Source organism: Harmonia axyridis, chromosome 3 (assembly GCF_914767665.1).
Source record: "Harmonia axyridis chromosome 3, icHarAxyr1.1, whole genome shotgun sequence".
In the NCBI taxonomy this organism is placed as follows: domain Eukaryota; kingdom Metazoa; phylum Arthropoda; class Insecta; order Coleoptera; family Coccinellidae; genus Harmonia; species Harmonia axyridis.
Window position 1 is genome coordinate 12256635 of NC_059503.1, and position 27553 is coordinate 12284187.

A 27553-nucleotide genomic window follows, 5' to 3' on the forward strand; every position below is an offset into this window, starting at 1 on the left:
TATTTTATTTTATGTGATAATGAATGTCCATCAAGTTAGGATCCATTGAATAATATATATTGCATATTTATATTACTGTCTCAAGTGCAGTGGGAGTATCATTTTTAATTTTACTAGATCTATAGTATTTCCGAAGTTCAATATTTAAGGAATATTTTAACTCAATAGAATGGCTGCAATACCATATTCATTGATTTATGTCCCTCCTCTCAACTTTTCAAATTAAAATGGAATAATAAAACTTTCACAAAAGATTTTAATATGCGCATCCACCATATTAATTATTTCAGATTGCAAATAAACATATTTGCAATTTCGATCAAATTCATAAAGAATAATCTTCTGAAACTTTTTTTCATTCATGAAAGGTAGCAGATAACACTCTAGAAATAGGTACTATAGAAAGATTTTTTTTTACTAAACTCACAATATGAAACGCATATCGATATATATTCTCGATAAAATCATTGAAAAATCTATTATCTTTTTATTGTATGAAACGGCATTATAAATTAACAATATTAACCATTGATGCTTAAGTACATGGTTGAAAAAAGAAACTAAATTGGTCTTCCTTTGGCGCATCCACCAAATTTAATAAAATACGAAGCAACCAGTAGTTCAGTATTAACGTAACGTAATTCAGATTTTCAAATCAAAGTACCTACTTCTCTCAAAGAACTATTCAACTATTTCAACTGTTAATTATATAAATATTTAATCAAGGAGTGAAGGGAATGAAATTCCAAAATTTCAATTTCAAAGCCAAATTCGACAAAAACAAGGACAGAAAAATAAAAACGTCGAAAATAGGCTCAAAGATTCAGCACACGAACTTGTGGATTTCTGTCTGACAAGCTAAATTCCTCAATGGATACGATATGTACGAAATAGGTATTATGAAAAAATTTGATTATTTTCAAAGTAGGATAAAACTATCAGGAGGACTAGATTATGAACCCATCACAAAATTAATCAAAACGGCTATAATAATAGTAATAATCAGATTTTACAATAATATAAAATATAAACATTAAATGAATATTTGTGAATAAGTTATAGGAATAAAAATAATTTCAGGAGAGTTAAACACTACTTAACTTCCTTTTCATTTGGATACAACTTCAGTGCAAACAAATAAAACATCTTATCTACTATACATGACTTTCAAATTGAGTGATAATACTGACGACGAAAATGCATTATGCATATTCGTCATTTATGACTGAAAATTTGCATTTACATATAATTCATTCATGAATACATCAAGATATAAAATTCAAACAAAGGGTTCAGGACCGCTTCCTATACTAGCAGTATCGAAGAAACCATATGCCTTAGTCCTGGATCTGAGTTTTATATCTCTTGGTTTCAAAACAGTTTTGTGGGTTGTAGTAATTCTTGATGGGGTTAAAATTGATTTTGAACTAAGTCCAGTACATTCAAGGAAATGCTCGTATGTTGGTTCGTTTCCTTTTGTCGTTGTTTTATTGTCTTGTATTTCGTTTTCAATTGTTTCTATTTGTAGTTGTTTCCTCAGCAATTCTAGGGATTTTCTATTTAGTGTAGGAATAGATAAATCTTCGTCTGATTTTCCCTTGCCTTCTACTGTTCTCACCAAACCAATATTCCCTTCTAATTTAGAAACAGAAGAGTTATCGTCCGTGTTTTCGCTATTTTCAGTTCCTTCAGAATCTGGTACAATATATTCTTCAATTTCACAATCGTCTAGCTTGAACTCTTCGAAATTCTGTATGAGATTATAATCGTTTTGACTTTGATTGTCTACTTCGGCCTTAGGACTGTAAGTAGGACTTTTCAGGTGCAAATTTTCAAAACTCGAGAAAATTTTTTTCGGTGGACTGATTACAGCGGGTTTTTTGTTCTGGAGTTCATACATGAGTTCCCTATTATTGAAACCCATTATCAGAGTGGACACTGAAGATCCCATGCTTATTGGTCTTCTTTTTGGTGTTGAATTTCTAACTTTCATCATTTGGGAATTGTTCTTCACATAGTTGTCTTGCGTTATCATGTCATCTTTCTCCTTATCGCTATCTTCTGGAATTATGATCTCCGACACTTGAGGCAGTTTTGGTATTTCTTGGCAAAGCTTACTTGGTGATTTCTGAGTCGGACTAGATTCTTCCATGTTTATGATGGTTTGTTTTGCGACTTGTATGTTAACCTTTTCTATGGTCTTCATGATCATTTCGTTGTTTTCCACTGGGTCATATTCATTTCTATGAGATTTAGCATTCGTTGTATCAGTTGGGTCGTCAGTATCTTTAGGAGCACTGGGATTGATCTCGGCAATAACCTGGATCTTCTTAGGTGTAATTCTATTTTCTGGAAGGTTCAGTTCAGATATAGAACAGTAGTCAGGTTCAGAATCTAGACTTATGGCATCGATATTTTTCACGTTTAATTTCAGAGCGTTGTTTTGTATTTTGTACTTAGAGAGTAAATTAGATGGCTTAGGAGGTAGGGCAGGTGGCACCCTCAAAATTTTATTCTTTCTTAACACTATAAGATTTTCGTTGTTCTCGGAATGATTGATGTCTTCCTCCTGTTGAACTTCTTGAGTTGTGTCAGAAGATGACGAAAATGTCTCACTACATCTACTCAAAATCTGTTCGTAATCATTACTGTAAATACTTTGAGGAGATTCGTAAAAATTTGGCACTTTATGTACTGGGGTCTCGTAGTAGTTATGACTTTCGTGTTTTATAGCATTCAAATTTTCTTGTGTCAACGTCTGGTCCTCGCTTATTAGTATATTTTCATCACTGAACTTTACCCTTTTATTTTTGTTTGCCTTTCTTTCAATATTTGGGGTTTTCGGAGGTGAATTCAGATTATCGTTGATGTTTTGTAGGAGGATTTGATTCACACATTCTAAGACTGGATTATTTCTGTATACATTCTTTTGTTGTTCATCCTCCTGGTCACTGGCGTTAACATACCATGTATCGTTAGAATCTGCGTCTGCATCAAACACTTGGATAGAATCGGATAGTTTATGTTCAGAATGCTTGCTTATGTTTGTTTCTTTACCTTCAATATTTTCATTACTGCATGCTTCATCAATGGCAACATCTGTGTTTCTAAGTTTGTTGTTAGGAGCATGTATAACGGTGATGTTGCTCTCCGAAAGAGATAAATTATTAAGCGTATCTACGTCATGTTCGTTGTTATATACAATATCATTCTTTTCGATCAACTCGTACTGGTAAGAGCTTTCGCTATCTCTGGATATGACACTCATCTGATCTGCAACACTCTCTGGTGGAAGAGAATCGAAATTGTCGTAATCGTTGCTTGTGTTATCTTCATTTGAGTATGGACTAGCATTTTCGTTACGGAGTTTCAGTACCTCGAAGTAAGTTCCAACACTTTTCCTATGAGGAATTTTCCTAACCCTTCTCTCCAAGGAATCCTTTCCTCTGTTCTTTTGGTAGCGAGGTTTTGCATTTACAGACGAATAAGTGGTTCCGTTGGAACCCGAATCGTCTAGTAAGTGACTCTTGTTGGAACTTGAATCTTTGTCTGATAGAGTGGCGTATAATTCGCTACTGCTATCTAAAGACCCGAAATTCGATTCTTGATAATCGGTTATGATATATTCTGAACTACTGTCTAGGCTCTCTAGATTAGCGCTGGAGTTATAGATTTGGCTACAGTTCTTGCAGTACTGACCAGATAACAATTTTTTCAGATCGTTACTCTGCTTTTGAATGATGAAATCCTTCTCTTTCAGTTGGTGTGTAATGAGTTTCTGTTCTTGCTTCAGTCTGGCTTCTACTAGCAGAAGGGCTCGTAGTAGTTTGGCGAGTTGATCTTCCCTCAGGGTCTTTTCATGTTCGTATTGAGATTCTTTTTCTTGAAGTTTTCTGGTGAATTCTCCGACTAGTTGTCTACATCGTCTTGTTTGCTTGTCTAGTGCTGTCTGGGCTTGCAGAAGCTCTTCTTTCAGTTTGCTGACTTCGGTTTCCATACTTTTATCCTGAAAAAGAAGAATTAATTAGGTACTTTTAGCAAACAAACATCACGAATGAATTATTCATCCAATTTTGGGAAAAAAGGTGAATCCAACATGGGTACTATTTAATACCTATTTCGCACCATAATGGACATACAGAGGATAATGAAGATCAGAGAAAAGCTAAAGAAGAATCCATATTTTATAGAGTTATTATCATATTGTAATTATAAAATATTCATAATGATTATATAATAATGCATTAAATTCAATGCATTTCCTATCCATCATTAAGAAATTAATCATAGCAGCATAAAATTCATATATGTATATCATAATTTCAGTGTGATCGTAACTTCGAAATAAAATTTTGAATGATTGAGGTAATGAAACAGAAAATTGGAATAAACATTCCTCCATTGGAATAATGAATGAAAAATTTGATCATTAATTAGCAATTACTATTTTGTTTTTTTGAAATGACGGGTGCTTTAGTTACATTGCGTTATGAATTTCCTGATATTTCTCACCAAGAAATGAAATTGTTTATCAAACTCATCAGGAGTTTCTTTTTCACGGCATATAATTTTTTTACGTTGGTCGAAAGAACTGAAACGATTATAAAGATGTAGATACACAACTCATTTAAATATAGTAGGCGGTGGCCTTGTTACAAATAATATAGGTAGGTATGGTATAAGAAATATGAAGGTGTTCAGTATGAACAACAAACGAGAATTATGTTAATTAAAATTGTGGATTGTATCCGTTTCCTCTAAATCGCAATTATGTACGCGATTCTAAATCTGTAAACACAATCGTGTTAGATATAATTTTTACTGAGAACTGCCAACTGATTATTTCGGAAAATAATAAAAATGTTTTAATGTTCAGTTTTATAGATATCACATTGCCTGTTGGATTGAATGATTCTATAATTTCACTCAGAGGTTTATTATCACTTCTTCCTCGGAAATTATCACAAACCTTCAAAGTAAATAAAAACTCACAATTTTGATCTCCAGTTGTCTAGTTATTTTGAGACATTTCAATATTATGAAATAATTTATTGCCAAAAGGTGTAAAGTGACGTTATAATACCAAAGTCTCTCTCTTCAGTCTTCTTAAAACAATTTCAACAGATTTTGACTCTATTGCAATATGCACTTCATCATATCTAATTTTGGTAACTTGAAATATTTCTGGAATCTCACTATTTAGCGTTCTACTAGTCCAATGTTTGATGACATTGAGTATAGGTATTTTGGTCAGGTTTTCAGGTTTTTTTGATGAAATATTCAGCTCTTTAAGATAGACCTATGGTCTACTCGAAAACCTCGATAATTCGTATTTTACTATTCCAAATTTGATGAAATTTGGTATTGGCAATCGAGTTGACACATTCATTTTTCTTTAGGAATTTCATTTCTTTAGAATAAACAGTACAATAATTCTTAAGATTTCACGTTTTTTTAAAAAATTTGAAACGGAACTGGTAAGTTTGTATCCTCTCAATCAATTTGCGGATTTTCTTTCAATATGTTGAGATATTTCTATATATAGAAATAATTGCGTAAAACTTGCAATGTCCCTTCTCCGCTATATCTAGATTGAACTCGCAGATAATGAATGCTAAATTTGTGAAAGATCCTCAGCTTTCGGCTCTGCAATTAAACCTTCTTTACCAGCCTCCGGTAATACCGGATTCCTCTCTGCTACATGCTCGGTTATCAATTTTAGAATGCATTCTTTGCATAATTAGGAAGTATCGCATTATGTTATTTATAGAAAGTGAAAACTACCTGTAATCTTATAATTGGAAAATTGACTATTCGATTTCCATTAAATTTCACGCGTAAAATCTGTTAATGGCTTTGGTGAAAATTCAGGATTTATATCGATAAGACGACTAGAAAGTTTATAGAGAGCAAATGTTGAAGACGGATCTGGATTAATGTTGGTTCATTTTATTTACATTCATTATTTCGGGCCTTTCAGAATTTATTCTTCTCACAATTTAAATCAAATGTTGAAACTACAAGACCTCATTGTTCAGATCAATATTTATAAGTTCAGAACTCAAAATTATTGTGATGTTTTTTAACCCAATGCTTCTAACATGATTACCACTCTTTATCAAGCCATGCGCGTCACTAATGTCAAGGTCCCCACTTTTTAACATAAATTAAAACAATAATTATTGAAATGATAGTAATTCTTCGAATTTTTTTGGTATATATTTCTGTATTTAAAAAATAGTGAGGTAATTGAAAATAATTTGTGTTTTAGAAAGAGAAGGAAGTTCATCGAAATTAAATAGGCTATTTGACAATATGAAAAATATTGTTATCCTCGTTAACTTCTGAAATATGAACAATATATCTATTTACATTTATTTAACTCTTAAAACTCCAAAATTTCAAACATCAACTGGCAAGGTTTTTTAGGACGTTTACAGTATATTGTTCATTTACTAACTTGACAAAGATAAACCCATCAACATTGAATATTACATAACGTTACTGGACCGATTGAGAGTAGAAATTAAGAAGAAAAACGTCCTCAAATGCAAAAGGAAAAACTCTCATTAGCCAAGAAAATGCTCCTTCGATGAAAACCATGGTCACATTGGAATTGCGCTAGACCAACCAGCTTATTCTCCAGATCTGGCCTCAAGTGATTACTGCCTTTTTGCAGTCCACAAAAGAATGCTCCAAGGAAAGAAATTTGGCTCTAATGAAGAAGTGATTGCCTAGGTTGAAGCATATTTCAAAAGCAAGACAAATCTTTTTATAGAAAAGGTATTGAAAGGTAAGGAGAGCGTTGAAGTAAAGGATGTTTTTTTTAGAGCTATAGAACTTTAAATTGCAATAAAACAAAAATGGATTATTCGATTGACATGAATTTTATTTATCCGCAAGATAATCTTGTGGCATTACATTTTAAATATGATTTTCTGGCTCGGATGTAGTCCAATCTAGACGTCCAATTTACGATGACTTTTTCCAACATTTGTGGCCGTATATCGGCAATAACACGGCGAATGTTTTCTTCCAAATGGTCAAGGGTTTGTGGCTTATCTGCATAGACCAATGACTTTACATAACCCCACAGAAAGTAGTCTAGCGGTGTTAACTCACAAGATCTTGGAGGCCGATTCATAGGTCCAAAACGTGAAATTAGGCGGTCACCAAACGTGTCTTTCAATAAATAGATTGTGGCACGAGCTGTGTGACATGTTGCGCCGTCTTGTTGGAACCACAGCTCCTGGACATCATGGTTGTTCAATTCAGGAATAAAAAAGTTATTAATCATGGCTCTATACCGATCACCATTGACTGTAACGTTCTGGCCATCATCGTTTTTGAAGAAGTACGGACCAATGATTCCACCAGCCTATAAAGCGCACCAAACAGTCAGTTTTTCTGGATGTAACGGTGTTTCGACATACACTTGAGGATGAGCTTCACTCCAAATGCGGCAGTTTTGTTTGTTGACGCAGCTATTCAACCAGAAGTGCGCTTCATCGCCAAACAAAATTCGCTTATGAAAATCGGGAATAACGGCAATCTCATTTTGGGCCAAATCGCACTATTTGCAAGCGTTGTTCAGGCGTAAGTCTATTCATGATGAATTGCCAAACCAAACTGAGAATAAATCACTTGACAGCTGTTAAATCGGTCGCCATCTTGAACAGTAATGCCAACTTAAAGTTATATACCTCGAAAAAAAACACCCTTTATATTTATCAAATCAAATGGGTTTTTACTGGCTAGGCTCTGGATAATACTTGCTTCTATGAAAATTCTCATTATTCATGATACTTTGGAAATAACAGAAATAAGTCACCTCAGCAGCCTCAACTTCATCATTTTTTTTATTCTCTCTCTGCATACTTAGCTCTAGATATCTTAGTTTCAAAACAGAGTTGTTAGGTGTAGTCTGCATTCATATACAAGATCAAGTATACTATATTTTTGGAATAGTAATTTTAAGCTCCATCGGAATATGTAGAAATATATAGGGTGTCCCATTTGAGAAAAAATGAAAAGTGTTTTTCAAATTTTTTGCCTTTTTCCCAAGACAAGAATTTGTTATCAAGACAAGAATTCTTGCCTTGTTGACCCCTAGTTCTTGGATTCTTCAATACTGTCATCTAGCCTATTCGCGTTAAATTTCATGAATTAACTGCAGGGTTCCGTCACGGAAGACCGAAACAAAGTTGCATTATCGGTCAAGGAGAAGACTCACGCCACCGGAGGCATCTGACGTTCCAGAAATCTCAAGAATGTTGTTCTACCTCAATCGACTAGGCGGTATGTTTGGCATTATCCTATGAGATCGTGATCTCGATGTAAAAAGACTGGTTGCAGTAAAAGAAAGGATTTGCAAATAGAATAAAAATTATACAGGAGTGGCGTTCAATGTTGCTTAGATATTCATTATATTTTTTATGCCACTGTATTTATTACTGGGTTACCGAGAAAAGATCAGTTCAATGTATAAGCGACTTTTTTGCAGGTTTGCAGGTGGATCATTTTGTCCAAATCTCTGTGATTTCTTATTTTCAGGTCGTAATGATTTAATCCTGCCCATCCGGTCGTAAACATGGTAACTTACAGAAAGAGAGGCCTGGAAAATGAGAATTTTCAGAATGGGTTTGAAATGTTGCCAATATTCTTTCATTTCATTAATATTTTTTCATTAGAAGCACAACAATATTGTTTTTCGAAAAATGCGATATTTCAAATTCTAGGTAGTTATTTTACGTAAAAAAAAGGGAGTAAAAACAGAATTGTTTTTAGTTCATTAGCTTACCATTTTCATATTTCACTACCAATATGATACTACTATGTCGAAAAAATATCAGTACTTGATCAACGAAACACCAAATATATATTATTCATTCAAATTTTATCCTATCTATAGGTACAACTCATTATAGAAACATTTTCGAAATGGATTTTCCCCATATCAGGAATATACGGTGGATGTTTTATGAACGAGATTTTATCAAAAAATTCATAAGTTTTCTTCCACAAATCTGAAATGATGAACGATTTACATCTTTGATATTTTGAACGAATTTCCATTTACAATACAAAATTAAAAAAAAAACCTCTCCGATATTTCAGCTACTATCAAATTCATAAAATACTTAAGCTAACCGACGACTGAAACATTGTAAACAAACTACGCTCGTACTAAATCGACCCAAAATTGTCGACAATTCCTATGAGCAGACTTTTTAAATTAACAAAGTTACTTTCTGATTGAATTTCTCTAGGAAATAATGAACTAAAGTTCAAGGTCTCATTTTCTATAATCCTCAAATAACTCAGAAGATAGGTATATCGAATTTTCCAAATAGATAAGATCAAGAATGAATTCTGATCATTCGAGAATGTTCATGAATTAATATTATCAATATTCAAATAATGAATGAAATTTTCGGAGGATGATCTTCAATTCAGTCTGACCTGAATATCTCTGAGTCATCATAAGAGAATTCCTATATATAGCTAGCGTGGTGTTACCTGATGAAATCTATGAATATTGCATTAGAATTCGATAGGAAAATGATAGCTTTTGTTAAGAGTTCGAAGGTGTATGATAAGTAGATAATTAAGTTATCTTCTGACGATCATGGAACTTCAATGACGTTTCCTTTATGTTTTGACCCTCTTGTATCAGTTGTAATCACAAAAACAATAAATTCATTGTTAATTTTAGCTCTTCAATTATACCATTTGGAAATGAAGAAATGTAGACAATACAAAATACAAAATGATGTTTCACTTTGGAAAAATATTAGATAGTCGCCAAAAATTCATAAAAAATTTCACATGAAAAACGCCAGTCGATTCCAAAAACTTATACCCAATTCATGAAGAAAATTAGATCAGATGATTACATAGGTAGATCATATTTCGTTGGTATATTTTATTCGACAGGAAAACAATTGATTTTTTCTATTGTTGGAGAAATATTTCTCAAAAAGAACAAAATTACTCACATTCCAAAATGGAAGTTCATTTCATGATTTCATAGCACTAAGGAAATATTCATTTCCCAACTACTATTTTCTGCATCTTGTAAGTTCTGCTAGAATAAGTATTATTGACCATGAAAACTCAAAAGTAATTAAAACCTATTACTTAATAATTTCCGTACTACTCAGACACAAAGAAATTTCACTGTGTGGGATACTAAAATTGCTAACATTTTCAAATAGTAGACATGACCTAGACAGCTGGTTCTTTTGCCCACAAGCATACAGCTGCCACACGAAAGCTGTTAATAATATGTATACCCAACTGCAAAGAGGATTCTTTGGTGTGATAGAGATAATGTCAATGAACCTGTCTTTAGTGTCAAAATTATCTCTGGTTAATATTGTTATTTTCTCTGGTAGCCTATAGTGATAAGCACCATATGTTTCAATGAGTGAACAAATTTTCTTGATATTATGACTTGTAAAAAAATATCCTCTCTTTATCAGCTGTTGCGGGTTCAAATCAATCACACGAATAGCACAATGGATAGGTTAGGGACACTAATTTGAATTAGTCTTGACTTTTGCTGACACTTATATATTTCAGAAACCAAAGGAAAACATTCAATAGTCAAATAGAACTAAATTTCGAAATTTTAACTGAAAATAAAAACTAAGAAACTTTTTCAAAAATGACAATTTGAATATAAGAGTCCATTGGAATTTGAAATGAATACGTACATACTTACTGTTCATATTTTCGAAATAAATTGTCGCAACAAAAACCAAATTTCTGCGATGACAACGTTTACTGGATCCACTAGTTAACAATCAATAAAATTCTATATTTCTGAGATCTATAAACTCTAAATTTTTGCAGTTCAATAAAAACTAACGCAGTTTACTGTTTCCATGAATTCCTGCTAATATAAATCAATGGTGGTACTTACTCCTGCTAGAGTTATCAAAGAACAAGTCTTATATGTTATCTTATAGACCAGTCAATGCAGTTACCGGTCAAATTGACCTCGATTCAAAATAATAAAGCACTCTTTGTCCACGAGTTTGCAGATTACAGTGGCGGCCGCTCAGAGGAGGCGGAGGAGGCCGGGCCTCCCCAAATTTTACCGCATTATAATTCTTAGTTCAAGTCCAACTATATTATGTTCACCTAAAACAATAGAATATTCAAATTTCTGGATACTTTTTACCCCAATATTTCATCATATTTATACATTCTCCGCAACAGACTTCAAAACTGAGAAGATTGCGCATCGCTGCACCGTACTACAGGCATGCGATGCGCTAAAGAATACAGCAGACTCCAGACGCGGGTCGCGGAGGCCCAATTCCTCTCTAGTCGCGTTTGTCTTGAACGTAGAATTTCAAATTTCTCCCGATACAAAGCTGCGGCCACTCTAAATTCGAGCTGGATATCACGTGCCGGAGGCCCTGTCTCCGTTGACCGAAAGCGCCCGAACATGATCCACGGCGATTAACGATGGGTCAGCTCAGCTGTTTCTGTTTATTAGCGCCAGAATTAGGGAAAGATAAAGATAGGCCAGTACTTTTTATTCCTTTCGGCGTCTTGTTTGTGGTTTCGTGTTAGGATTGTTCGGCAAAGTTTGTAGGTAAGGAAGGATATTGGCTGGCTATTCAGATATATTTTATCGAGAAAAATGGAAACGGAAACGTCGGAAACTAGAAATGAAATTGATAGTGTTAGTAGGGAACTCAGTTACTGAAGATATTGTAGATTTTATTTTGATTAAAAAGTTCAGCCAAATGCCTTACGATGACAAAATTTTCATTACCAAAACTACAAAAACACCTCAGCCTGCTATGCAAAATTTAATTGTCAATTCCAGGCATAATCCTATCTATCTATCTATAATCGTTCCTTCTGCGTCCAATGGTACACTAAATGCGAGTGGCTGACCGGAAGTACAGTTCGGAATAAATTATTTTGTTGGTTTTGTTTACTTTTCTCCGACGATTCAGAAAACAATGTGTGGTCAAAATTAGGGTATTCGGATTTAAAAAATTTACAGAGGTTTATTGAAAGACATGGCAGATCAAAATCTCATTTAGGCGCATCAATTAAATTTAAATTGTTCGGAAAACTCAATATTGTAAATTCACTTGATCAGGGTCATAGGCAAACTATCATAGATCATAACGAAAAGGTCAAAGAAAACAGGGATATTTTGAAAAGATTATTTGACGCAGTTATGTTCCTTTGTTTTCAAGAATTGCCGTTTAGAGGACATGATGAAAGTGTAGATTCGGATAATAGGGAAAATTTTAAAAAGCTATTGTGTTTCATTAGCCGCTATGATTCAAAATTAGAAAAATTTTTGAATGATGCCACTGTCTTCTCTGGGACGTCAAAAACCTATTTTTTTTGCTTGGCCTCCTCTGAATGAAAGCTCACGAGCCGCCACTGTTGCAGAAATACGTTGGTGTAAAAGAAAACGTAATCGAAAGTAGGTATAACAGGATACATAAACGTTTTAACGATTGGGTAACAAGAAAGTCGTGATCATATTTGAGTAAGTAATTTCCTTTGTAGTTGGAAAAAATTAAACAATGCTAAGTTTCCAATGGATGTAGGTATTGATTTATGGCTTACAAGGTTTTCATTAAATTTTGAATAGGAATAGGTCTTAGTGGCACTTTTGTTTTGTAATATTAGGCCAATTTAAGAGCTAGTATTAAATCCATATAATTTTGAGTTAGTACCAACTTTCAAACGATACGTGTCAAAATTTGACAGCAGTCCAACCATTAGTTTGTGAGATATTGCGTTGTGAGTGTAGCTACTTTTGTTACTTGAAAAAAGATGGAAAAGAAAAGAATTTCGTGTGCTGATAAAATATTGCTTTTTGAAGGGAAAAAATACTGTTGAAGCAAAATTTTGGCTTGATGAAGAGTTTCCGGTGTCTGCACCAGGAAAATCAACCACCACTGATTGGTATGCTAAGTTTAAACGTGGTTAAATGAGCACCGAAGACGGTGAACGCAGTGGACGCCCAAAAGAGGCTGTCACCGACGAAAAAATCAAAAAGTACATCATGTCATTCACTAATATTTATACATGAGAAAGCTGTGTGCAAAATGAGTGCCGCGCGAGCTCACAATCGATCAAAAGCAACAACGTATTAATGATTCTGAGCAGTGTTTGAAGCTGTTTAAGTGCAATAAACCTGAATTTTTGCGTCGATATGTTACAATCGGTGAAACATGGCTCCATCATTTCACTCCGGAATCCAATCGACAGTCATCTGAGTGGACTGCACACAATGAACTGAATCCAAAGAGAGGCAAAACACAACAGTCAGCAGGCAAGGTTATGGCATCAGTATTCTGGGAGGCGCAAGGTATAATATTCATTGATTACCCTCAAATGGGCCAGGCCATCAACAGCGATTATTATATAGCGTTATTGGATCGTTTGAAGGATGAAATCGTTAAAAAACGGCCCCATTTGAAGAATGGGGTGCTGTTTCATCAAGACAATGCGCCGTGTCACAAATCAATGAGAACAAGGCAAAATTCCATTAATTCGGCTTCGAAGTGCTTTTGCATCCACCGTATTCGCCAGATCTGGCCCCCAGCGACTTTTTCCTGTTATCAGACCTCAAAAGAATGCTCGCTGGATAGAAATTCAGCGCCAATGAAGAAATAATCGCCGAAACTGAGGCCTATTTTGAAGCGAAAGACAAATCGTACTACAAAAATGGTATCGGAAAGTTGGAAGATCGCTATAACCGCTGTATCGCCCTCGAAGGCAACTATTTTGAAGAATAAAATCGAATTTTGTTAAAAAAATTTGTTTTACTATGGTAGACCGGGGACTTTTCTATTGGCCTGTTAGTTTACCTTAATTGTTTATGAATATTTGAAATGTGCAGAAGCATCGGTTTCTACTGATTTATTATATGTATTTTTATTATGTACATATTATTATCGAAATAATAATATTGACATTTTTGATTATAGCTTTTGTTCAATATACAGAGTGTTTGTAAATGGATCTCGAAAATTTCAGGAGATGATATTTGGACGAAAATTTAGGGTATTTCTCATATACTTTTCATTTTAAACCCTTCCCCACTAAGTTATTGTCTTATGAAATTGAGGGAAAAATTTATTTTTCTTGAATAATTTAGAAAAATGAAGTTGGTAGTCAGCGAACGCAAATGAAATACAATATAATTGTCCTCACCATCATCGTAGCATTTAGATGACGAATAATGTTGAAAGTTTCATTTTCTACACATTTCATCACCTGGATTCTATATAGCGAAGGTTAAACCTTCATTATCGATCCAAAAAAGTCGACAAGAATTTGTGGAAGCGATAACACAAAGGCAAGAATGTAGGCAATAACGCCAAGCAACAACGAATCGAACTTGAAACAGAACTTTCACTTGATATTTAAGGCTTAAGATTCGTGTCGATATTTTGTAGATCACCTATTGCCAGGAGATAATTTAAATTAGGGCAACTCAACGATTTATGCTCCAGTAGTATTTTTCTGAATGCAAATATAGAGATATAAGCTATTTGATCAGGGGTTATGACGTAGGATCTGAACGGTAGTAGGAAATACTGATAATTTTATGCGAAAGTTTTTTATTATTACCTGTATGGAATGGAGTAGGTATCTCAATCATTTGAAATTCAAAACATTGAAACTAGCACTGAAACAGTTCGAATCAGTAGGATCTGTTTCAACGGAAATAATATTATAGTGTTTTTTTGAATGTCTGTTTGATTTTTCTGTGGACGAAGTGATCAATACGAAATTTTGTATCAAGCTTTGAAACTATTACTTTATACAAGGTGGTGGTGAATAAGTGCAACATTTCTGCATTGAAAAATAATGACAGTTTGCTTTATAACTTTTGTGAGTAATTTTTTAGTATTGTGAGCTACATGGCGTAAAAGTATTTATTAAAAACAAAGCTTTTATATATCGGGTGTCCCAAGGTGAGTGGCCTATTAGATTATAATGGAAACTATTGATGGTAAAGATTTCAAATTTTGTAGATAGATATTTGGCCATATAAGGTACATTTTTAAAATACATTCACATTTCCAGTGTTGCCGGATGAACGACAATTTGGCAACAACTTTGTTATTTTGAATGGGACATCCGGTATTTCTATTTTTTTTATGATACTCCATAAAATATTAAATCTATTCACTCTTATTTTTTCATCCCTATCTTCAACGGTTTTTGAGTTATTAATTATTTTTCGAAATTTTAGATCAAATTGGCGTATTAAGAAAATGACTCTAGTTCGCTCAATATTTGAGATTTAAGTCAGAAATTTTGCAAGTCGTTAGATATTGATCTGATCTGTGTCACTGCATTTGAATTATGGTCGTCAATAATACAGGACGGACCAAAAAAAATCATCATTTGCCAAGTTACAAAATTGTAAAAAGTCTATTTTTTCAAATTAGACACCTAGTATATTTTTCAATTTTTGGAATCAGTACAACACACTCTACAATTTTTCTATTCACGTCCCTATACCTATCTCAACTGGACTCCGAGTTATATGCGTTTATTAGAACTCACATTGATTCAATAAGCGTTAATTTCTTTTGTATTGTTATTTTCTCTATGTCGTTCATAGATCGATATATCAATGAATCAGTTCAATCCATAAATGTCAAAATAAACAATTATTGCCTAACAGGTGTTTTGTTCCGAGGTTTTTCTATAAATAATGGCTCAAGAAAGATATATACATATAACGCATATAACTCGGAATCCAGTTGAGATAGGTATAGGGACGTGAAAAGGAAAATTGTAGAGTGTGTTGTACTGATTCCAAAAATTGAAAAATATACTAGGTGTCTAATTTGAAAAAATAGACTTTTTTACAATTTTGTAACTTGGCAAATGATGATTGTTTTTGGTCCGTCCTGTATTATTGACGACCATAATTCAGAAGCAGTGACACAGATCAGATCAATATCTAACGACTCGCAAAATTTCTGACTTAAATCTCAAATATTGAGCGAACTAGAGACACTTTCGTAATACGCCAATTTGATCTAAAATTTCGAAAAATAATTAATAACTCAAAAACCGTTAAAGATAGGGATGAAAAAGTAAGAGTGAATAGATTTAATATTTTATGGAGTATCATAAAAAAAATAGAAATACCGGATGTCCCATTCAAAATAACAAAGTTGTTGCCAAATTGTCGTACATCCGGCAACTCTGGAAATGTGAAATTATTTTAAAAATATACCTTACATGGCCAAATATCTATCCACAAAATTTGAAATCTTTACCATCAATAGTTTCCATAATAATCTAATAGGCCACTCACCTTGGGACACCCGATATTACTCTCGTACTGAGATATTCAAAACTAAAAATCATTTTTGAATTACACGTTCAATTTATGACGAAATAATTCTCTTTTGCCTTATAGGGCAGCGTATTTATGCAAAAAAAATAAAACATCTTAACTTTAATTCATTGTCAAGAACTAGTAACAAATAATTTATTGAAGGAATCGAAAAATAAAATTTAGGTTGATATCTTAGTGGCGTACCATTTTTTTTTTCAAAATAAGGAGGTCATTTCCGTTTGAGCGCCAATGACAAACATAAAATTCTTAGTTGCGTATCAATAAATACGGAATAATTACCTTCTATTAATTTCATTTCAATATATCGACCTATTTTAAAACAATAAATAAATGGTCAATTTAAAAGAAAAATTTTAACACCCTGTATCTGGAAATTCGAACTATTTTCGAACAAGAGTTTTATTGCAAACTGTCATTATTTTTTCATCTCCTGAAGTTTGCATATTAATTCACTAACACCCTGTGTATCTCACTTTTTTCATCATCAATGATTTCTGAGTTATCGAAATTATTGAATTTTTTTTTTCTAATTCTTTAATAGAATTCTTCTCACGAAATTTTACAAGAGCCTCCGAGAATTTATTTTCCAACTTACTCCTAAGGTTCACTTCGATAAAATCACACACTCAAACACACTAAAAATTCCAAGTCTGTAGGTCTTTTTGTGCGAAAGACAAAATACTAACACATGTATTGTCGAAGAAAAAAATGAATATCTGAGAAAAGATTAACCACTTTCTAACAAATATGCAATTCCAATACGCTATCTTGAGCTTCACATAAATTCACTTAACGTATTTTTATCAAAAACCAAAAAATCTGACCAGAATCTGGTGTTCCTAAAAACAGGATTATAATCAAAATGTTCAAAGATTGGATACCTCAATTTTGAAGTACTTCGTCTTCAGCTTAGGATACTTCGTCATCATTGTTATTGGCGGTGGATCTACCAGCATTTCAATCAACAACTCTTCAACTACGCACTCACAAAACCAAACTACAATAACATTCTTAGATAGTATCCGCTCCTCTGGGAAAACTAATGAATGATAAGGGTTCAGAAACCAGTAAAACGAATATCAACCCATGACTCACTGTATTGACAACACAATTCAATAAACATTAACTAGACCACACTTGGTTCTTCGACCGATTCCGATATGATTCATAATTCTGAATGTGATGATGGGGATTTCTTTAAAACAAACGGGTCAGTCGCAAGAAAGGTCAAGTTCGCGTGAAAAGTACTGTGATAATGGAAATAAATTAACTGAGCAAGTACTGCAGTTTGTTAAACAAAGATCCTCGTCCATTGTTGTTCAAATGTGGAAATGTTGACCCCTTGATCAATAAAACAATAAAACTTTGTTTAAAGTGTGAAACGGCTGTATGTCTTCCTTTACAATGCCAAATTTATACCGGACAAGTCATTGTTTTCAATTGTCATTGATACTTTTGAATACAATATGTACTCCTTTTGGAACGCTCATTTCCCGAACAGAGACAGAGATCATTTCGTCACGAAATGGTTTCACTCGATTAAAGGTCTATTAATTGATGACGAATCGGTGGTCAAATTCAATTCTTCTCGTCCGTTCGATTCAGCCTAACCGTAAACACAATAACTCTCGAACGGGACAAACCAGAACCTTGTTATTTTCAAGTTAGGTTCAAATATCAAATGCTGTGGTTATGTTCGTTAATGTGAAAAATCCGACAAGAGGTTTCGTAAATATGACTCTTTAAAATTATGTGTTCCTCATCATTTCAAAACTTCGATCGAAATTGAATCAATAGCTTTAAAGTTCATGCTAAATTTCATGTTACCATAATTAGAGAAGATTCAAGCAGTATTTTAGAGAAGATTCAAGCGGTATATCAGAGAAGATTCAAGTAGTACATATCGAAAAAAATTCACAATATTTCTATAATGCTCTCTGAAAACATTTGCTCCGAGTTCTTTATGGTCAAAAGATTCAGTGGTGAAGAATAAGAATATTACCATGAGTTGTTCGAGTATTCGAAGCCAGGACCGAAAAGATATCAGCCAAAAAAGTTCTGTACAAAATTGCATTGATATTAGGTACATATCTGGTGGATGCTGACGACAAGAACTTATAAATATGCTAGTTACTCACGTAGAGATAAACTCTCTTTTCTTTTGGTAAATGTACCAGTGGCATAAAGCGATAAAAAACATATTTTCACAATTGTTCGAAATGAATAGTTTGAAACTGATCAGAGAAAACATGGCTTTTCGCCTAGAGAATTGTCTAGAAAAGGGGCTCTTTTTGACCTATAGACCTGGCAGTCATACTATAAAAACAGTTGAAGAAAACACATTAGTCAAATTCCCATGTATAATTTTTTTAAATATCTTGTTTTGTGCGATCTTGGTAAATATACAGTTCACTCTTTGCATCGAATATCTGCCATCAGCGAGAAACCAGAAGAGCTACTTCTGGCAAAAGCTGAAGCCAGTATGACTCCACTAAAACATCTTGGTGGTTGGAAGTGTATATGTTGCTGAAGGATATAGGTAAAGAGGATATATCTTCAAAAAATCGGGTTTGAAGAATGCTTGCAGGCATACGTGCAAGTCTGCTTTTTCTTTACAGAAAAATGATAAGTAGACAATGAAACATGAATCCATGTTAACTAACATTCATGGGATCTCTTACATTATGTCCAATGACCATAAAGTATTTAAATTATGCCCAAGGGCATAATATACACAATTATGACATTGGTAACTTGGCAAAAAAATAAAATAACAAACTGATATAACATAAATATAATTCATGATTGAGTATGTTGAAAGCGACCTATAGAAATAAGATTCATTCACAGAAATAAAATCTTCGAAAACTAGTATTCTGTTATTGGATTGAATTCCTTCATCCTTTAAAATTATGGTAATTTCTCGAAAATAACCTGTATCTTTTCAACGACTAACATTTGCCAGCATATTCGTTGAAAGAATCTCTTTATTTTGACCTCTATTACCATCTGTTGCACTATGGCCGATAAATTAAGGTATTCAAAGGAAGAATTACGCTCAATAACAATTTCTAATCGAAGTATAGCAACGAAAAACGTTCAGTAACTGCTAAACACCTGATAATTCTTACGTTGAGAAAACTCCGGCTGAAGATGAATAAAATAACAATACTAGAATCGTTTAGCATCATTATACGCTGGGATCTATTAGGCTCAACAGCTCGTTTGCACTGTTAGTATTTGTTGATATTATGTGAATTTTTATCGCCGTCTTGATCGGTTTGGACCACAATATCCACTCCGTATCGGAGGAAACGGTTGACTAAATTCACGATAACCATTAATTATAGAGAATTCTTCGGTTCTTGTTCGGTTGAATGTTAATAGGAATTCGAAGATTGTCCCCGATCGTGAATATTCAACAAAATACTTTGATTCTTGAAGAATATGAGGTGAATGGTGCTGGAAGAAGGTTGACATTCAACGAGTCTTGAATTCTCGAGTGGATTTAACATTGTAATTCACCATTAGCCTTTTCTATTGTTGTTGGTTGGGTTCGAGATCAAATATTAAGTAGCAACGTTACGAATGATATCAATATTTGCATAATTATCGCTTTAATATGTGATAATATTGTTTATGGAGCTCTAAAAAAATTTTCTACAAATTTTCATCTATTTGACTGGATATCTCATCTCAGTGTAAAAAACAGCGAATTATTTTTTATTTTCTCGTGAATTACCTAAGATATCAACTTGCTTATCCGTAAAAATCATCTAATAGGGCTAATAACCAAAGAAGGTGATGCCGCCAAAATTTCATATAAAAAAAATCTTCTAATAAATATTGTACAGGGTGGGCAAATAAGCGAGGTAAGCGGCTATATCTCAGGATACACTCATCGTAGAGACTTGCGATAATAATTTTTACGAATAAAGTGTACAAGAAAACACACTGGAAATTGTTTTGAATATCATACCTCTACCGCTAGGGGGCGTAATAGCTATCGTCGAGTAGAAAAATGAATTTTACTCAAAAATGTTTTATATAGAGTTGAAAGAAAAATTTCATCACTGTAATCCTTGTGAAATTCTCTATCTTTTTGAATTGTCACTTTCGATTTTACGACATCAAATAAGGGTAGGTGAAAGGGAGAAATCTGACTAATTGAAGTGCCTGTAACTTCAGTTTGGCTCAACATTTTTGAGCGAATTAGATCTCGTCTGAAAGATAATATCTTGTTCATTGAGGACAAAATATACTCATGATAAATTTGTTTTTGCTGCTTTCGATAGGGGGCGCTAAGTCATAATTTCATTGTTTTGTTCATTATACTTCGAAATTTCAAATGTAATGATAGGATTTTCTTAACAGAAACAGAAATTCCATCAAATTTGCATGAAAAAACCTGCAGGTCGCAAGGCAATAGTTTCAGGCGTTCTGAAGTTATGGCCGAAAGAAGATATTTTTCAATTGATGCACGGCGAAAAACCAAATTGTGTCTTTAAGTTCCGACAGGAACAGAAATCCCATCAAATTTGTATGTCTGTAGATTTGGAATCGAAATTGGCATATTACTTGATGTAAACTCAGTGATGAGGCTCATTTTCACCTCGGGGGCTACGTTAATAAGCAGAAACGTCGCATTTGGGACTCGGAAAATCCAAGAAAAATTGTTGAAAAGCCTCTCAATCCTCAACGTGTCACTGTTTGGTGCGGTTTTTGGGCTAATCCCATAAAAGTTTTCTGAACGTGTTATTTCTCGAAGAGATTATCACAATTGGCCCCCCAAATCTTGTGATTTAACACCTTCAGATTTTTTTTATTGGAGCCACGTGAAGTATAACAAAGATCTATGGCAATGCTCCACAATCAATTTAAGACCTCAAAGATGGAATTCCTGAAGTTATCGAGAACATACAGCAGCAAATTTGCGAATTGGTCATGGAAAATTTCATGAAAAGGATATGCTGCTGCCATTGTTGTCTTGGCGGCCCTTCTGCTGATAGCCTTTTCCATCGTTAATGGCATATATCTTCATCTATTGTTTTTTCTTAAATTATACTTGTTTTTTTGAAAAATGAAAAAATCTCAGAGCCATAGGAATTTCATTTTTGTTTGGCCAAAAGCCTTCCACAGGACTATAAATTTTTTGGGCAATTCGCGGTACTTCCTTCCATGTTCTGAGTTGCATTAATAATTTCGTAATACTTTTTTATTTGTATTTATTTATTTTACTTAATCCTCACCGTCTATAGACACTCTACAATCTGTAAGCATGGAATATTTCTTGAGCAATTAAACTAATTAAACATTCGTCCTAACATGATATCAAAAAGAACATGTTATTAATAATTTTGTTCTTTTATTTTAAAATTATGTCCATCATTTTCCTTGAACAACAACATCCACATCAAACTAATTCCATTCGGTAGACATAATTACAACAAAATGTTCACATTGCCCTCGTGTCAATTAGTTCTCATAACCATCAAACATCTGTACCGAACAAGTTTCTTCATTCCTTTCAATTATTGCTCTTGATGACTACATGCCATGCATACTCCATGAGATGGATGCATCATAGAAAACCATATATGTTTTATTTATATTTCTCATTTCGTCATTTCGATGACTCAGAAAGAAATACTGGGATATATTATATCGGTATGATCTAATCACAAACAAGTTTCGGTCAGATAAAAAGACGTCATAGGGGCATTTGCATAATTGTATTGTTTACTTTAATCCTCATCGATATTTGAATTTTTGATCAAGACTAGAACATTCAAAGATAGCTAAACATTTTTCCGATTTCAAATCTCATGATCTATCTTCAATAATAATGAATTAAAAATAAAGAAATGAGAAAATGATGAAGATAAGAATGATACTACGTTTATTAATACATAAACATAATGAAAATCCTAAAGATAAACTGAATTAACAATATAATTGAATCTTGAATCACTAATTTTTTTCGTAAGATGATGAAAATATATTTCCTGCAACATTTCAAGCTTTTACACTACTGAGAACTGCAAACATTTTAGTGGTATTAAATGTTGTTTTTTTTGCAAAAGACACAGACATCTATTATTAAAAACAAGAAACCAAAAGACGGTAGAATTCGCGCTTCAAGTATTTCACGAAATCCAGCAAATTCATACGGCATGAAAAAATATAATAGCAATTTAGCAATCTTAATAACATCCACTCAGAATTAATCTATTCATGTCTGGTATACGCAGACATTGAAACAACAGAGCGGAACTCTATAGTGATACACATGAAGGGTTCACCTCAACTCAAGCCAGATGGCCAGCTGGGTAAAAACAAAAAGAATATGGTGTATAGAATTACGTCTTGTAGAAACACTGAACTGTATTAAGTACATGCATCCGAATTCGTCATACTAGGTCTTCGCATAGCAACACTTCGCTTCTTGAGTTGGTAGACAAAGTGACAAGTGAGTAGTAGTATGATTAATTATTTAGCAGCTTGGTCTAAATGGATCGCAGGTGTTTCATAATTATATGAACCGTTAAAATTAAAAGAAAATATCTGCTTGTTCAAATTCGTATTCATGGAATTTTGCATGAAGCTTCAAACCTACATTTTACAACAAAGTAGTAGATTTCAACTTGATCGTATCTCTAATTTTGGAGATATTGGGGAAATACAATTCCCTACATAATCAATCATAATGCATAGAATACAAATGCTCAATAAATCTATAAAGCAACACTCCATTCAAACAGAATTACTTACGTAATACTATATCAACACTATATAAGTTATCATGTTGTATGGAGAAGGTTTTCAATAATCATTCTTGGACTTTTGAAGCCCAAATGGCGACAATTCTGATTTTTACGTAACCTCTGATCTGAAAATGGGCCTCGTCACTGAAGATAATTTTTCGATGAAAATCCGAATCATTTTGATGCATTTTAAAGACCAAATCAGCGAAGATACAGCGTTACTGGTGATCTACCAGCATGAATTCTTATTTTAACTAAACTCTAAAAACCTTTAGTCCAAAGCTTTTATGCAAATTTTCAGTTCGATCAGAATTCAATTTATGAGAAAACAAACTTTCACATGAATAAAGCTCCGGAACCGTTGAACAGATTATGCCAATTAAACTTTATCGACTTATTTTTACTCTTACCATAAACACACTGCAAAATTTAAATTCTATAGCACATTCTTTCCGAGATTCATCGTGTACAAGGCCATCAAGAAATATTCAAACTGTAAACACAGTATATTTTGAACACTCCCAATACATTGATCTTGAAAATCGAAGGGTTGATTGTTGATTGTGCTGATGAGGTCAATAACTATCGCATTACTTTCGTTTTCTCAATTCCTAGATGGCGTCCAGTCTGACTCAGTTCTCAGAATGAATAACTTGAACTTCTTCTTCTACAAAGAATATAATCGACTTGAATCTCAATCTCTTCGAGTATTTAAGAGAATTCCTAGTAAAGCAGCCAGACAATTCTTAATGCCACTAATTCTTCAACTCTACTCAATTGGATTGCGAGTCTTGTGGAAGAACAGAGAGTGTGATTGGATTAAAACGTTCTTCACCAGATTTAAAAATTGTTACAATGTTTCGCTTTATATATTGATGAACGATGTGAACATCTGCACAAATTCTCACATTTCGCATCTATTGTTATTTATGTGTAAACAACAGTTTAAAGGGAATCACGAGAGTTCTTTCAATATTTACAGAAGATAATTCGGTATTTGGATGAAGATAAGGTGATAAGATAGGAATATGCCTTAATTTCTCGTTAAAACGAAAAGTGCATTTCGAAAACTAACAGTTTTATTGCTATGTAAAGATGCAACGCCTGATTGTTGATTACTTCCTAGAAATCTTGTTTTAACGATAAACAACCGATATTTTATTCCATAGGTAGTCATTGAATAGCAAATATATACTTCAATAAATAAATATACACTACTAGGCAACCGTCTTAATACAATATTAGGCAACACCTATAATATATGTTTGATCGATAACAATAAATTGAGAGAAGTCGTAAAATATATTTCCTCGACTATTTTTCGAATAACCTTTCATTACTCAAGGTCAATTTTCTGACCTTTTCATCAATCTGACTAGACATTTCAATTTACAACATAATAAAATATGTATATGCAATCGATAATAATATAGGTAGCAAGTACATTGATTCAAAGGGAGCCTTCTAGTTCAGAAAAGAGGTGTTGAGTATCACCTTCTTTATGGAGATGTGTAAATTACTTTTTGAGCTTAGTAAAGATTGTGATCTAAAACTGCTTCAAATTAATGAACTGTTACATACCTACAAAAGTCTCACAAAAAATCAGGTAGGTAGTTATCGACTCTTGATCTTAAAATGAAAACGAAGGTATTCTGAGTAGAAATGAAGGTTTTTGGTATGTTTTTCGGATGATCTAGTTGTTTATTTTATTGAAAAAAATTTAACCATAATGCATAAAAGTGTTGGAGATACAAGAAGTAACACTGGGGTACCTACTTATTTTATTGGTCATAATGTTCTCAAAAGATTTTAAAGGCTTAGTCATTACAACTAATTAGGGCTCATACACAAGAGCACCCTACTTAAGTACTATAGATTTTAACAGGTAGAAAACTCAACTTGTTCGTGCTGGATAATATGACACTACCGTACAATACCGTCGAGTGGTTTACCCATTGTAATCGATCTGGACAAAATAAAATCTACCGAGATTGGATTTGTTTTATATTGTTTCAATTTTTTGTTTTTGTTTTTATTTGACGGACAAAGAAGAAAAAATGATTTTGATTTGAGCAACCTATATAAATAAATTTTGAAGGGTGTCACAAGAGGTAGGTATCTTAGTTATTTTGTTTTCAAAATCAAAAATTTCGTTAGTTTTTAATCTGGTTCAAATTCTATATTGAATTTACGCATAATTTCCATTCATTTCAATAATTTTCAATGTCAATAGGTATTTCTAAAAACTGTAAGAAACTGTATTGCACTAAAATAAAATTGAATGTCTCAATATCAAAGTTGTAAAGACTTTGATTCAATTGATATTGAAAAAAATTAGTTAGGTTTCATTAGAAAATCTTGAGATCTGAAGGCAATTTCCTAAAAAGACAGTACCATTCTTGGACCGAAGAATACATGAAATCAAGTTGGAAAACCTTCGGAAAACTGGTTGAAGGTATATTTTTAACTGACTAGATTTATAGATGTATAACTTGTGTGTCATGTACCTTGTTTTTTTCTGATGTTAAATCCAAATCAGCATAGATGGTTAATGTTGACTTCTTTCCTTCACTTGACAAACTAGAACAACTGAGACTGTTGTACTTCATGGTAGAAAAACTCAGCTACAAACGTTCCATAAACCAGGTGTGGGGTAGAAATCACTCAAACCAAAAACACGTAGACAAGTCCAACCCCCTCAAAACCAACATTAGTTGGAGTACATACATAACTTCTTGACGTTCTCCGCTAAACTATCACCCCTAAGACCAAAGCTTAACGGTCCCTTTAGAATCACTGAAACTGGTAGAAGATGTGTAACACACCAATTAATCTATCACTTAACACGTAACTTGGTATGGCACTAAGATTCATGTGTGTGTTGCCACGGAAAAGTCTTGTGCTTTTGTTTGAACGGAGGTACAATGAAGGCAGTTGTTCAACGGAACGGTCGGTCTGTCAAGTAAGTAATGGAATGGAATTTCAAGCTCTAAACTCGTGAGCCATGAGCAGTAAACGGTTACGTGTCCCTCTCCTACCTGGCCGTGTGTATACCTACTGGCGCGCAAAAGTGTTCCAACAGGAAGGTAAAATTGATATAAAATTATGAATACGCTTTTTGTTTACCTAATGAATGGGCTGGGATGAGGGCTTTATCTTTCCTCAATCGAAGACAGTTTTCAAATGTTGACTTGAATTTGTTTTCCGGAGGTAATTGCTAATACCAGGGATACCTAAAATTTTTCTCCTTAGGTTACGGTTTTCTTATGAGAACTGTAGATTTCAAGCGCCAATTTATAAAGAATAGGGTAGATGACATATTTTGAAAGCCCCTCCAGTAATGTATAAATAGGTCTATTATTTCTGAAAAAAAAAACTTACTTCGGCAATAAACTCGAGTTTTAAGGTTTATTATTGCACTTTTTCCTATCTAATTTGAATCTTGGGTAAACACTCATAAGTGTCCGCTTATGACGTAAAATTTAAGTAAACCTTTCCATTACCTCTCATTGTGTATTTTGTGTCTATTCTGAAAAGAAAAAATTTAAAAAAATGTACCTACTAAATTCTACTGCATGTCTATCATTAAACTGCGAGTAAACGGCAAAAATAATTACACAAAAAGTGCAGAAATCGATCAAAATGCTAACAATAATAACAGAAAAAAGTTAAAAGCTACACCGAGGTAGGGATTGCATAGATAGGTAGGTATAGAATAGAATGTCATAGGTACTATCCTATTTTTATCTGTATTTCTATACTAAAAAATTACGTATTCGCTCTGATTATAGTGTTTCAGGTATCATGGCTGATTGTTGTATTTTATTCTATTGAAATTCTTATTAATCTCAATGTTTAAATTAAAACAGTCATTTTTTAGAACATACATTTTTCAATATACAGGGACGGCTACGATCGATTGTACCCTAGTAAGTATTAATAGGTATGTTGGGCAAAATCCGACTAGGGGTTCCGTAATATAGCCGATCGTAATTTTTTCCTTATAATTTCAAAACCGTCTATTAATTAAACAATTTCAAACTTCATGCAAAATTTAATGACGGAGCGAACATTGTTGCTATAGCAACTTTTTCTTCATAGGTATATGAAAAAATAAATTAAATTATCCACATCAAGATATTTGTATTCAAAAAATTTACATTAAACATTTAATTTTTCAGTTTTTCATTATTGAAATTAAATCCATGCAGTAATGTACGGACTCTGTTCAGATGCCGATATATTGATTGAAGGATATCGTCTGTTCAGCTAATTCTTGTAAATTAATTCAAGAATAACTTGTAAATTCGTTTGTATTATTCTATTTTAAAAAAGGTCAACCACTCCTAGAATGCAACTCATTTTATGTATTCCCATCACATTTTCAAACCATTTTCCATGATAATATTGA

At 33.2% G+C, this 27553-nt stretch overlaps 1 protein-coding gene across 2 annotated transcripts; it reads right to left on the minus strand.

Moving 5' to 3' along the window:
* Positions 1–971: 971 nt before the first annotated feature.
* On the minus strand, positions 972–26189 carry LOC123674463 (GRIP and coiled-coil domain-containing protein-like). 2 transcript variants are annotated; one of them, XM_045609337.1, is made up of 2 exons: positions 25650–26189; positions 972–4006 (listed from the first exon to the last, which is right to left on the minus strand). In XM_045609337.1, exons 1-2 carry the CDS (start codon positions 25749–25751, stop codon positions 1280–1282), a joined length of 2829 nt encoding a protein of 942 aa, XP_045465293.1. In that variant the 5' UTR covers positions 25752–26189; the 3' UTR covers positions 972–1279. The 2 variants fall into 2 exon arrangements, with proteins under 2 accessions (XP_045465293.1, XP_045465294.1); XM_045609338.1 differs by lacking the exon at positions 25650–26189 and adding an exon at positions 17260–17533.
* Between the last annotated feature and the right edge of the window lie 1364 nt (positions 26190–27553).

What these genes read in the sequence shown, in the direction of transcription:
- LOC123674463 (XM_045609337.1), bottom strand. Translation starts at nt 25,751, where the DNA reads ATGAAGTACAACAGTCTCAGTTGTTCTAGTTTGTCAAGTGAAGGAAAG. An exon ending in TAACATCAGAAAAAAACAAG is followed by an intron (nt 4,007 to 25,649) that starts GTACATGACACA and finishes CTTCTTTTTCAG; the next exon opens with GATAAAAGTATGGAAACCGA.